This window comes from Halichoerus grypus, chromosome 12, assembly GCF_964656455.1.
Source record: "Halichoerus grypus chromosome 12, mHalGry1.hap1.1, whole genome shotgun sequence".
In the NCBI taxonomy this organism is placed as follows: domain Eukaryota; kingdom Metazoa; phylum Chordata; class Mammalia; order Carnivora; family Phocidae; genus Halichoerus; species Halichoerus grypus.
In genome coordinates this window covers 21266243-21280493 of record NC_135723.1, presented here as the reverse complement: position 1 = coordinate 21280493, position 14251 = coordinate 21266243, and the positions used below count along the sequence as shown (strand labels likewise).

Sequence of the window (14251 nt, the reverse complement as noted above, 5' to 3'; positions counted from 1 at the left end):
GAGACACTGGGTAGGCATTTTAATGTCTTCAGTCCTCACAAGAACCCCACCATGAATTAGGTACTATACATAAACCTTTTTTTCCAAATGAAGAAACAACCTCAAAGAGGTTAGTAAATGTTTAAGGTCACTGAGCTAACAGTTCTAAGAGCAGCACTGAATTTGAGTACCATCTAAATCCAAAGCCAATATTCCTTACACTACCCCAAAAGGGAGCTGCAGAATACAGGAAGAGATACCTTTGTTGGGACAGACTAAGGAAAGCTTTACGGAAGAAGTGAGTAAAATGACAACTCTGGAAGCATTACACGCTGAAAGGGGGTTAGAAACCCAGCAGCAAAGACACTGCAGACAAAACAAAGACCTTAATGAAACTGTAGCAAAAGGATAAAGAAATATCTCAACATAGGCAAATGTCCTGCGCCAGGGATACAGGTAATAGCCTTGAGAATAATCAACAATCCTGTGAACAAAATTATCAGATGTGAGGGGTGTGATGTCACCAAAGTAAAATATTAAAGTGGAATTTACTAACCTAATGAAATGTTAACTTTCGTAAATTAGACTGCACACTAGATATAAAATTACTGTTTTTAAGGTTTAATTTTTAAAAGACAATTTAAAGTGGGGAAAAGCATGATTTCTTAAAACCTGAAATTACATAACACTAAAAATGGTATTATAAAGCAAAATTTCTCACACATTTGTGGATTAAAGATCATTTACAAAAAAATTATTATAATAAATCATACAAAATATGTAACAGTTGAAAACACTAAGTTAGGATAAACATTAAAATTTTAAAAAGCAAAGGCAATGAAAAGGTCTTTCCTGAAACACTGAAATCATTCCAAGAAGTATCATTTTAATTATTTAAATAAGTTTAAATTTTTGTGGGGATATTATTACGCCCCCCCTTTTTGGTTTCTATTACCTATTAAGGCATATTCTTTTGTCAATAATTTTCAGATTTTTAATTGTGTTCCACAGATGCTTTTCTTGTCTATTGTGTCAAGCTCAAATTCAAATGAATGAAATTCAAATGAGTATGAAAGTAGCCTAGGGAGTGGGTTTTCTTTTTCCAAGTCAGGATTTAGATTTGGTGCTAGGAAATACAGAATAAAGTTAAAAAAAAAAAACGCTGTACTAGAAGAAATCAGGATTTAGCAGAGGAAATGGACAAAACTTGAGAAACAGCTGGGGGTGGGGGGGAGAGAGCTATGGGAACTAGTTAATATTAGTGTTAAGTTTGAGTCATATGTTGCCATTGATGATTTTCCTCAAAATAAAATTAATCCTTGGTTTAAAAATAAAACTCCTAAAAATCTGAAGCATCTTGCTATCAAAGAAAACAGTATTTCCCTAGCTTTCATGTACTACCAGCAATATTGACCATAATTAATTTTATTTTACTTTAGCTTAAAATAATCAATCTGCCTAAGTCAAATGCCAAAGTATCTATTTTTCCCCTCTGACTAGTTCCTAGGTCATAAGGGAGGCATTCGCAAAGAAAAATTACAAGTGAAAACCTCCTTATACTTGGATATTTTTAAATTTACATGTTAAATGAGGTTGTGCAATATTTACTTAATCTTTGCTCTGTGTACTATTATGTTCTTTGTTCTCATCCACGTAGGGGATGAGCTGATTATTTATGTCTTAACAAGAGGAGTTCATGTACCACAGTGAGGATTTTTTTTCTTAATCTGAGAGGCAGTCACTAACAAGCTTCAGCTGGAAGTGCTTGATGTTAAAACAGTGTGAACCTGCTCCTGGGCTAATAAACTATGTTCTTTCTGCCAACAAAAGGAAATCAATTTACAACTGTAATTAATTTTTAACATGCTCGTTATTTTTATACTTTCATGGGTTGGTATCTATGTCAATTGATTTGTGAAATACCCTGTCTTGTTTGTCCTGGAGGAGATTTACAACCTGAAACATACTAAATTATTTAAATAAAAGAACTTAACACATGATATGTTAATGCATGAGGTTCACACAACCCAACAAGCACCACATTTGATCTGATTTCAGGTGACGTGATAGTTCATGAGCATGTGGCGGACATCAAGAGAGTTCAAGACAGTTTTACACACACAAGGTAGAGCTGATGAGTGCGGCAATGGAAGGGATAGGCAAATGCTGTCAAAGCTGCTCAACTTAAAATCATCACCTCTGGAAATTCACCTTTGGAATTTTTATTTCAAAAAAAAAAAGGCGGGAGTAGACTATTATTAGTCTTCACTTATGCTCAGATAAACAAAAACTGGCACGTATGTTTTTACACAGAGGACTAAAGAGAGCGCCTACAATCTCTGGAACTTATTAGCACACAAATGACGACAAATCATTCATATCTAGGAAGGCCATAATGCAAGCTTAGGAGAATGGGAGACCATTCAATGAGTGAATCTCATGCTGAAGGCACTGAGACACAAAAATGAAAAGACAAAGGTCTTTGCGACCTCAAAGAACTCAATATATCAGAGAAGACAAACACATAATAAAATGGTAATGACACAATATGAGAGGGATGCTAGTGATATGTATAAACTCAACTATCTGATTATAGAGAAGAGAATGAGTAATAGGGAGGGAGGCAAAATGTGGAGTCATTGAGAAATGGCATTTGGGAGTGCAGAGCACGAAGCATAAAAGAGAGCTCAACAGTGGCTGGGAGACAGCACATGTAACAATACAAAAGAAAAACTGGTGTGTTTTCAGAGAGGAAACAGTTTATGGTGAATGGTGTAGAGGGTGAATAAAGAAAGTGGCAGAAAATGGGGCCAGTCTGTGAAGAACCTTACAGGAAATGCTATGGAATGGAGAACTGATTTTACAGATAATGTAATTCATTTAAAAAAGTGTAAGCAGAAAAACAAGATCAAATTTATTTTTTAAGATTTATGCTGACGACTGTATGGAAGATAAATTCAGAAGTACATGGTGACAGGGAGACCAGTCAGGATGCTGGTGCACTCGTCTAAGAGATAATGAAGCTATGTATTTAAGGCAATGGCAGCATGGGTGGGAAGAAAGGAGTTAAGTCCAAGAGACATTTGTACTTAGGAGGAAAAACAGACTGGACTTGGTGACCAACTACAGGGAAACAAAAGTGTTCAGAGATGATTTCTCCACTGAAATTAAAAAAACCTGTATTATCTTTGTTTTTCTAGCACCTAACAATCGTGCATGCCACAAAGTATGTGCTTTGTTAAAGGATGAAAAAATAAATGATTAGTTTTGAAATCTAGGTAAGGCTGAAAAACAGAAAAAAGGTTTAGGGAATAATTTTTGGTTTGGATGTGTCAGTGTGTGATGGATATGGCACGTTCAGGTATGATTGTTCAGTTGGCAATTTGGGTCCAGAACTAGAGAGGATAATGGCTAGAAATAAAGGATTCAAAAGACATCAGCAGGCACACAGCATCTGAAGTTAAGGGAGTAGATAAGACAGTTGTGGGTACACTTATTTCCCTTTCTGATTCCTAACAGGGCATGATTACTTTTGATTCTAAGAATTCAACTCTATCACATTTAGGGTGTCCAAGGTGAGGGAGCAATTAGGTTCTATAGATGACTTGGCACTGAGAACCCCAATTTCTCACTATGAGAAACTGAAATATGTCTTTGTACGGGCAGGTGAGGTCAATGTCCTCCAAAGGACTCCAATTAGTTGCAAGCTGACAAGAAATCAAGACAATTTCTCATTGGAAATCCCCTTAAGCATCAACATTTCTTCTAATCTTTTTATAAAAGTATTTTAAAATATAGCACACATTTCAATAACGTAGATTTTTCCAAATCATTTACCTCCTAAACTGTTCTTATTAAAACTCCTTTCCTCATTGAAACAAACTAGTCATAAAGCTCTAACTAAGGTATGCATTTGCCTATATAGTCACTATATTAATAGTACAGATTTTCTTAAATAGGCACATGCAAACACATACCTCCATGTGTTTTTTAGTGTTTCCAGCAAAAAAAAAAAAAAAAATCTGCCAAGTCAAATAAAATTTATTGGTGTTGAATACATTTCCCCCCAAAATGTGACCAAAGGGTATACATTTGAGATATTTATTAGAAGCACTACTAAGCTTTGAGAAAGGTGGCTATAAAATATTGCCTACAAAAATAAGGTACCAATGCATTATTTTACTCAGAAGTTGAAAGCATAATTTATGCAATTTTTTTTCATCCCTTAGGCAGTATTTTACATGTCACCCTTAAGCAATGGTTCCATTTTTCTAGAGTTCAGTAAAAATGCCTATTGCTGGGCTAATATATTCACAAAGACAAAGTGGCTACACTGATGAAATTTAGTATCACATTTAGGGAAGACAAGAGAAGAGCACACTAGGGGTAAACACTGTTCTCTTACAAATGACAACAAGAAATTCAACTTTTACCCCTGGGCAACAGAGTAAAATATACTGTGCTTTTTTTCATCCTTGGTAATAATTAATATTAGTATTCCTTACCACCAAAGTAACTTTACAGTTTTCAAATATGAAATATCCCCAAATAGTTGTTTTGGTTTTTTTTAATTTATTTATTTGAGAGGAGAGAGAGAGAGAATGAGAGGGAGCATGAGAAGGGGGAGGGTCAGAGGGAGAAGCAGGCTCCCCGCTGAGCAGGGAGCCTGATGTGGGATTCGATCCTAGGACTCCAGGATCATGACCTGAGCCAAAGGCAGTCGCTTAACCAACTGAGCCACCCAGGCGCCCCTAGGGTAACTTTTAATCATAAAGTATTTGAAATACACCCATGTAACTTTTTAAGTCCCACTTGGTTTATAATAAGCCAAATAAAATACACTGCTTATTTGTCCATAACTTAACAAGTTTCAAGTCTTAACTGAGATTGTTTGATACCAATAGACACAACTAACAGAATCTAATTTAGTTACAACTAAATTTAATTGGGTATTAGCAAAATTTAGTTATGACACAGGTATTAAACAATCATGCTCCACAACACTAAGCTCAAGGCATGTCAGAAGGAAAGATTCAACAAACAAGTTTGTTCATTTTACTTGGAAGAAGACATTCAAATACCTATATTATCAAATAACAGGGACTACTGAAGTGAAAAATTCTATTTTTATCTAGTCACCTTAAATATTTAAGTATTAGTTTTCCCTTTAAGTATTAAGTATCAGTTCCTTCATCCAGTCCTCCCAGTAAATACACACATAGGCCATTAACCCTAGTACAAGCTAGAAGAGGGCAGATGCCCCAAGACCAAATGAAGGACCATGGAAGCCACAGACTGACTCGGAAGTCCTGAGGGCAGAAGCAGCATTCTCTTCACATTCATATTCTCTTTATCTAACACAGTGCCTGCAACATAGCAGGCCTCAATAAGGATCTGTTAAATGAAATCTTAAGCAGAGAAAGAAAAACTTAATCCCAACCAAGGAAAGAAGGTAAACACTAACTTTGAAGTATGAATTAAGTAGATTAATTAGATTGAAATTTTTATTTTTAAATGTTTTCAAGTTAAATAATATTAGCAAAATCCCTTCTATACTGTAAAAAAAAAACAAACAGAAAATTATATAAATTTACTGAACAGCTACCTATATTTGAAGAAAAATGCCAAAAATCTGTTTTTGGTTGAATAAAAGGTTAGCGGCCCTAACAAGTGTAGCAAAAACATCTTCCAGCTATGGTAAATTAGAGATGAAGCATCTGCTTCAAAAAGCTCTCACAGATAAAATAACTAAATTATCATCTGCATTCTGACAGATGATGATTTGGAAAATATCACAATTATTAGTTTAAATATATCCTGTATAGCTTATAAAACCAACAACTAAATGAGCAGAAAGCTTAAGGTTATCTAAATGCTACTACCATTAATACAACCTTTTAATACAACATTAAAAGGTCAAGTTGATTCATGACCAAAAAATTAAACTGATGTCACAAATATAGTCCAAATATATTCCATTATGTATATGGTATCATGATGTGAGTTCAAAAGCAGAGAAAGTAGAAACTGAAATGTGTATTTTTGAAAAAAATATATCTGTACATTATACTTTGCTCAAAAAAAATTCTTTATACTCTTAAAAATGAAAACCAATTTGTAAGAATATTTTAATTTAATTTTTCCTCATTAAATTATGCACACCTAAATAGAAAGCCATTCAGAAATTAGATATTAATTACTGAAAAAATTCAACTTGTCTATATGGTACATAGAACTATTTCTTAAAGGAACAATGTATGCTCCTTTTCTTATCTTTCAGCTACTTCTTGATACTGATTTAGAGTGCATTTTTATAATACAGGATATAACAATTATATTATTTTAAAACTTCTGAAGTGTACAATTACAGTAAACTATCTTCAAAACTAATTCTTCAAAATGCTAACTAATCAAATAGGATCAATGTTAATATGTAATATATGTGTAATTAAATCTCCTTAATTTTTTAAAGATAATCTTCCTTTTAAAAGTCACTTTAGAAACCACTACCAGTAATTTTAGAAATAAACTCTTCAGCAAGTTTATCCTCTGAGAAAAGAGAAGGCAATATGACTTAATATATTAAAATAAGTAATATACATGACTACAATATTAAAGAACTGTTCCTACTATCTTCACCCAAATACAAGACTATGAGGAAGTGGACAAAGATGAATAAGAGAAGATAGAGAAATATCAAAAGGATGAAATAAATCATGCAAAAATTTCCAAATTATTTTTCTTCAAGGAAAAAAATAAAAAAATAAAAAAGCATAACCTGGTTTTAATATACTTCTGGAAAAAAAGGACAATTCAACAGTACTTCTTTTAAAGATGATAAATGGTCTTCAATAACATATCTGATCAAATTAAAATTTGAAAGTAATACCTCTAAACTTTACTACTTCCTGCATGTAAATGGTATAGTTTACCCATTCTAGCCACGCTAACAGGCAAAAAGAATGAAAACACCAGAATTAATGCTTTGCCATTCACAAAGTTTATATACATATATAAGAGCTACATTTGTTTTATGTGACTGACAATTTTTAAAATGATCCATGATCTTGACTACAAGATTATATTAAATTGGATAAGGCTAAACTTACCTTAAAAGTCTCAGAAAAATTTTAAAACCATATTTCAATTTGATAAATCTGAGCATTAATCTAACATAAAACGTTAAATGTGCTAATATTCTTTTACCTATTTATGAGACTAAAAAGTTAACAGAATTTTACCTAAAATTTAATAGATAATAAATTCAGAAGAATACCAACTATAATACAATACTGTTACTAATACTATTATGAATTTGATTATTATTCTCAATTGGAATTTTAACTTTAAAGATTCCTTCAGCTACTATAACTTTTTTACAGAATAGATTTAAATAGATTTGAATAAAATGCAATGGAAATAAAATTGCACTTCAAGAAAATTGTGAACATATATACCACATTTGATCAATTTGTTTTATGTAAAAAAAAATAATAATTATATAACTGGTAATTCAAACTAAAAGAACAGCAAATTACCATGAAATAAATCTTTAAAACAGTTGCATATGGAATAAATGATTAGAAAAATAATACATTATCATCTCATATAGACACATTAACAGCCAATGAAAAACACTCTACTTCCAGGTGGAAAATACTCATGCAACACAATTCTTTACCAATCTTATTTACATTTTCATGACCGTGTACACATGTGTGCATACACACACGTATATATCATTAAACAGCTTCAGGCAATTGTATTTTTGTTCAAATAAACCAAAGCGTTCATTTAACAAACAGCTTTCTCTAAACATGAAAGACTATTTTAAGGAGTAACGCGGCTTCCTTAGTTCATCTTAAAGCTAGAATGCAGCAATATCGCCATCTAGTGTTCATATCAAATAAGCACTGCCAACACAAATGTCGGCATCCTTCTTTTGCTTAAAAAAATTTAAGTGAACTGAAGGAAATTGTCATTCCTATGGGCAAAAGTAAAGTTTGATGGCTGAATGAAACCATATAAATAGGAAAGGTCACTGGGAATCAATGGGAAAGGAAAATAAACTTGTGGAAGAAACAGCCTTTTTCTGAATGTGATTTCTGCCACATTTTGTTCTTAAACACAGTATATATGCTACTTGATTTTCTTGGATACTTTATTGACCAAGCAAAAGTAGAGGTCAACTCCTTAGGGTTAGTTGCATCTATCCCTCTGTATAATCTCACCCTTTGTATCCCAAATAGGAATCACTGAGATCAAGTCCTAAATGATCTGTCATCAAATGAACACAAATTCACTTAAAGCCATGTTTTAAATATATAAAATTAATCATTTTGATTACTGCTAATGAGAAGAAATTACCAAACTTCATTTAGGTTGTTAAGATTGAAGAGAACTTCATTTCATTTAAAAAATAAAGATACATTTAGGCCAAGCTGTTTCTTAATTACATACATTACAGCATAAAGACTGGTGATACTGTTCTTCTCTCATCAAATCCTCAGGGTAGCTAGTAAATCTCCAAATCAGCAACCTCTTGTTGGTTTTGACTGTCTATCCCTATAAATGTAGACGTGCTGCTGGGAAAATCTGCATCCAAGTCTGGATGCTGCCAGTGATTTGCTGTGTGGCCTTGGGCAGATCTCTGAGGCACTGAGCTTCAGTTCCCTCTCCTTTTCTAAAGATTAACCTAGTACGCAGCAAACTTTATAAGATGCCAAACGCTCTAGCAACGTAAGGTACGATGTGGAAGGCATCAACAGCAAGGCAGGATGTGCGGTGATGGCAGGACTACTCGTCCTGGACCACAGCGACAACGACTGCTGTCACTACTACGATACAACCCCATCCACTCTCAATGAAACTGAGGCAACAGTTCACAAACGTGTCTTGCTTTTTCCCAGTCCCATCCCTTTGCTCCTATCACCTCCCCTTCTTAAAGCTCTAACTCTATCCACTGGAAGTAAGATGTCAGCTTTATCTATTACTTTTCCTTTTTATTTACCCAATTTCTCATTTTTTTTGTACAATAAACAGGTATCACTTAAACTAGAAATACTTAAAAGAAACAAAACTCCTACTCATTCTCTACAGCCCAGCTCCATTTTTCACCTTTTCTGTGAAGCTGTTTTTCTCTCACCCTGCCCAATCCAGAAGCACTCTCTCTCTGCTCTAAAATTCTCAGCATCCATTTACAGACTTACACCATTATTTTTATATATGTTTTATTCCCCCAGAATAAATTACAAGCTTTCCAAAAGGAAGAAACATTTATTATCCTTCCCTCTCTCTCCTGTGCACAAAGGTAGCTTTTGAGCACTTGAGAAGTACAATCACATGTGGTGCAAATGCCTTCCTTAACTGTCTACCTCACTTCTCTAGGCTTTGATTCTCAAAGATTTACTCATTGTGTCATATTGGGAACACCATTTAACCTTTCTAAAGCTCAATTCCTTTTAACAAAAATAATAATACCTGCTTTCTGTTTCATAGTTATTGCGATAGCAAAAAACAAAAAAATCATCTACTATATGTAGAAAGCTATTAACAAAATGTAAGTCTGATTGAAAATTAATTTCAGGGGGTGCCTGGGTGGTTCAGTCAGCTTAAGCGTCTGCCTTAAGCCCAGGGTCCTGGGATCGAGTTCCACATCAGGCTCCTTGCTCAGTGGGGAGCCTGCTTCTCCCTCTGACCCTTCCCCCCTCTTGTGCTCTCTCTCTCTCTCAAATAAATATCTTTAAAAAAAAAGTCACTATGACTTTTTAAAAATATGGAAAAAAATCCTTATAACACAGATTAAAACTGAATTAGATTTTTAAAGTTACCAGCATTAGGGCTGCCAATCTACCTACCTAAGCTAGTTATTTACAGAGTCTAATAACCAACTAGACTACCTTTCTTCAAGAACACAATAAATGTAGATACAATTTTCTATAAATGCTGACTTACATAAAAATTATCTAACTTCAACGTTGAGAACGTTGAGAACATACCTGTTTTTGGTTCTCAAAGTCTTCTTTAAATGAATAAATAAAAGTTAGCATCATATAGGGGCGCCTGGCTGGCTCAGTCGGCTAAGCATCTGCCTTCAGCTCAGGTCATGATCCAGGGATCCTGGGATCAAGCCCCAGGATGAGCTGCTTCTCCCTCTCTCTGCCCACCCTGCTCCCCAACTCATGCTCTCTACCTCTCTCAAATAAATAAAATCTTAAAAAAAAAGTTACCACCATACATTAGATTACAAGTCAAACATCCATTCAGGGACTAAATTTATTTGCAGCAAATTTAAACATAAATGTTAGTATTTATATATTTCTCAACCTAAAAGCATATATAGAGAACAAAATGCTCACTGCAAAATCTGAAGTGCTTTTTAATAATACTAGTCACATCATTTGTTTTATCTTCTAGCCATTCATACCATGTGCTAAGAACTGTTTTTCTGGACCATTTGAGAAATCTATTGTGACTATATTTTTAATAAATAGATTTTTCTTAAAATGTCAACTAAAAAAAATGCTTAATGACTATTTTTTTTAAGAAGTCATATTTCATATTTTTATGCTACTGCTGCCATCTAGTGAAAACTTTGAGAACTTAATCATTCTGGAAATTTTTTAGTATCATACTGTTGACATATATATGAGGAACAAGGATATTATAGATTACGTTCTTACAAATACTTTTTTTTTTTAAAGATTTTATTTTTATTTGAGACAGAGAGAGAGAGATAGAGTACAAGCAGAGGAGCGGCAGGCAGAGGGAGAAGCAGGCTTCCCGCGGAGCAGGGAGCCCGATGCGGGGCTCCATCCCAGGACCCTGGGATCATGACCTGAGCCAAAGGCAGACGCTTAACAACTGAGCCACCCAGGCGTCCCTTACAAATACATTTTTAAAAATTTTGTGTTCATTAGATTATATTTCTACATAATAATTCATCAATTTAATCATGAAGCCACTTATTTGATCAGCAAGATAATTATAAGCATTTAATTTAAAAATTCCTTTATTGAAAAAAGAAAACATCTGGAAACATCAAGTTGGTTGTCATCAAGTTATAACTGTAAATAGAAGCAAATTCAGGGATACCCTCAAAGATTCTATATTTGGAGTTTTCAAGTACTTACCAAGAACACTGCTCACTGCTTAGTTAAAGCAGTAATACATGCTGACTAAAAATCCACATGGCTAGAACTATACCAACTATACTACCTGGAGAATTCCATAAAGACAGAGAGGACAGATAAAAACCTATTAAGCAAGCTTACCTGGGAAAAGATGTTTGCTGTTGGAGCAACTCTACTGTCCACAATACTATATAATATTGCTAATAATCTGTCCAGTGGAAATGGTTTTGGTCCGAGAAGATGATTGCTTGTCTGTAACAAAAAGAACACGGATTTTCTTCTTATAGCAGAACTCACTTTCTGTACCACAAATTCCCAGTAACAATATACGTGTACCTCAAAGATCCTAACAACTCTAACTTTTAGTCTCTACGTTAAAACCTTAGCTGATATAATGACTTATCTTTCAACATTTTCAAGATTTTCTGACTTAGCATAAACAGGTATTAAATAAACAGTTCACAAGTTATCCATTTCTAGTCCTGAACATCACACCAATTTTGTTGTTATAACCAGATGGTAAGTGAGTTAAGCCAGGTCATTTGTCATAATAGTCCATAACCAAAACCAGGGTCCAGGTCCTAACTCCTTGACTAGAACCTACTCCTTATTTCTCACTAGTCATTCCTTTTTGTGCCATCACCAGGAAAATACATTTGTTCAACATTAATAGTTCTAAAAAGATCAGTTATAGTAAATACTAGCTTAGAAAACTAATAAAAGACTTGATAATTTGTGAATAAGCTGTCAGCCTGAAACAAAACGTAAAATTTAAAAATGGAAAGATCATAAAATGTACGTATTTGTGTACAAAACCATAAGGTACAATTTCTTGTCATCAGAAAACTGAAGTGCTCAAGGTCCACTCTAAGATAATTTTAGTAGCACTGTTAGAATGTAAGTACTCTGTATTAGTGATGCCAAATAAATGGAAATCTGTATTTACATGCATTAGAAAAACTATTTCTTTAAAGAATGACTGTAAAGAAAAATACCTAAATACCTACACAGAATTACAAAATGAAGTATATGTTTACCTCAGCTATTTATATCTAAAAAATAGTTTAGAAATCATTTTCCAGGTCTTAAATTTTATATCCTTTCTCATTAAATACTTCAAACATTTAGAAAAGTACAGAGGCTGATATAATGAATAATAATGTGCCCAGCACCCAATTTTATCAAGCCCTAACAGTATGTGATATGTGCAAAGAAAGAAAACAGTAGATCAATTACAGATAAACTGAAGCTCCCTTACACCTCTCTCACATCCCATTTTCTCCCTAAATGGAACCACTCTCCAGAATTTGGTGTTTTTACCACTTCCATGACGATTTTTATACTGCTACTACAGATGTATTCATAAACAATATACAGCATTGTCTGCAAGATCTAATCTCATATAAATGATATTATTTTGGACATATCACTCTACCAAGTTGCTTTTTTCCTTCAATATGTTTTTTGAGGTTTATCCATATGGATACATGCACTTCTAAGTCCCATTTTTAAGCAACCCTACAGAACTCCATTTTATGACAAATCACTATGTACTTCTAAAAATTCATCACTATAACTCATCACAAATAACCCTGTGATGGACCATCCTGTACGTTTCCCCTTGCGCACATGTGTGAGTTTCTCTAAGTGGGACTGAGAAACTAAAGCAGAAAGCAGAGGGCAGACACAATGCTGTATGATCACCAACACTCCTGTCTGGGGCCCAGGGAAGACTACATTTGTCAGTATCTCCTGCCCTTAGATGACTGGGGGGTGAATGGGATATCACCTACTTCCAAGCCTGGCCTTTCAAACCTTTAATCTTCTTTTAATCCTTTAATCTTCTTACCCTTCGGTGGCCACTTTAGCAATCACCATGTTTTACTTGGCATCATTACAAATAGGGCCACCCAACCCGTACTCCACTGTGTCACAAGCAACATATAGACCTTTGTTATGCTAATCCACTGAGGTTCAGGGTCTGTTTCTCGCTACAGCACAGCCCAGCCTCTCACGACCATACGAAGTACATCCACACACTAACTTTAGTATCACCAACCCACAGAATACACAGGCTCTTATTCTACATTCTCACCAATAAAATCATCAGACTTTTTTTTTTTAGTTTTGCCAATCCAAGAACATGAAATAACAGCTGTTGTTTAAAGTTTCAATTCTCAAAAAAAATAAAAATAAAGATTAATTTCTGTCATTAGTGAATGAGGCTGATAATCATGTCAGGTTTGTTAGACATTCAGGTTCCTTTTTATATCATTCACCCACTTATCGATTGGATTTTTGCCTTTCTCTTACTGGTTTATGTAAGTCTTAAAAAAAATTCTAGATGCTAATCATTTGCCGGTTGTGTGAGTTTAAGAACAGTGGTTAACATCGGGGCTCCTGGGTGGCACAGTGAGTTTAGCATCTGACTTGTGGTTTTGGCTCAGGTCATGATGTGCGGGTCACGAGATCCAGTCCCATGTTGGCTCCGCGCTCAGAGCAAAGTCTGCTTGAGATTGTCTCTCTCCCTCTCCCTCTACCACAGAAGTACTGTGAATTCTGCCCCCACATCAGTGTTAAGCCCTAGTTTCTAGCTGAAATTATTAGGGAAGACTTTTGTCCTCCCTTCACAAAGAGTCAGAGTTTGGCAGGGAAATCTCCTTACCAAATCCGTTTGCTTGGAAAGGAAAAATTTTCACTTTTTAAATTTTCTGGTTAGAAAACACATATCCAATTTAAAATTAAAGTGTTCTAGTGGCACATGAGACATGATATTTCCCTTCCTCACTGAACTGGTTTTGTGTGCTATACATGCAAACTGGCTCCCCTCCTAGAGGGGAAGGCAAAGTCTGAGAAATGCCTACTAAATCCACTATAGAACTCATTACAGAGAATGAAGGCCTGTAAAAATAGATCAAAAAAGGAAATCAAATCAAATTTTTGAGGAGTTAAATGTCATCAAATTTGGTGTCAAGTTACACCAAGAAAAACAGAAACAGAAACTTAGAGTTATGAATATTTATACTAGAAAAACTAAAACTAGAAACAATTCAGAGAAGAGGGGAATGAGACTATGGGCGAGGACAGGGGGAAAACAGTCGCTTTTCTACATAAACTGATGGGCAAATAATCTGGTATCA

At 34.4% G+C, this 14251-nt stretch overlaps 1 protein-coding gene across 2 annotated transcripts in view; it reads right to left on the bottom strand.

The window, feature by feature from the left end:
* Positions 1-14251, bottom strand: part of ORC5 (origin recognition complex subunit 5) — an 85839-nt gene that overhangs the window by 25363 nt on the left and 46225 nt on the right. For both annotated transcript variants that reach the window (XM_036067462.2, XM_078060038.1), the window contains exon 12: positions 11253-11363. In XM_036067462.2, the coding sequence (XP_035923355.1) occupies positions 11253-11363 (111 nt within the window). The remainder of the gene's footprint in view (positions 1-11252; positions 11364-14251) is intronic.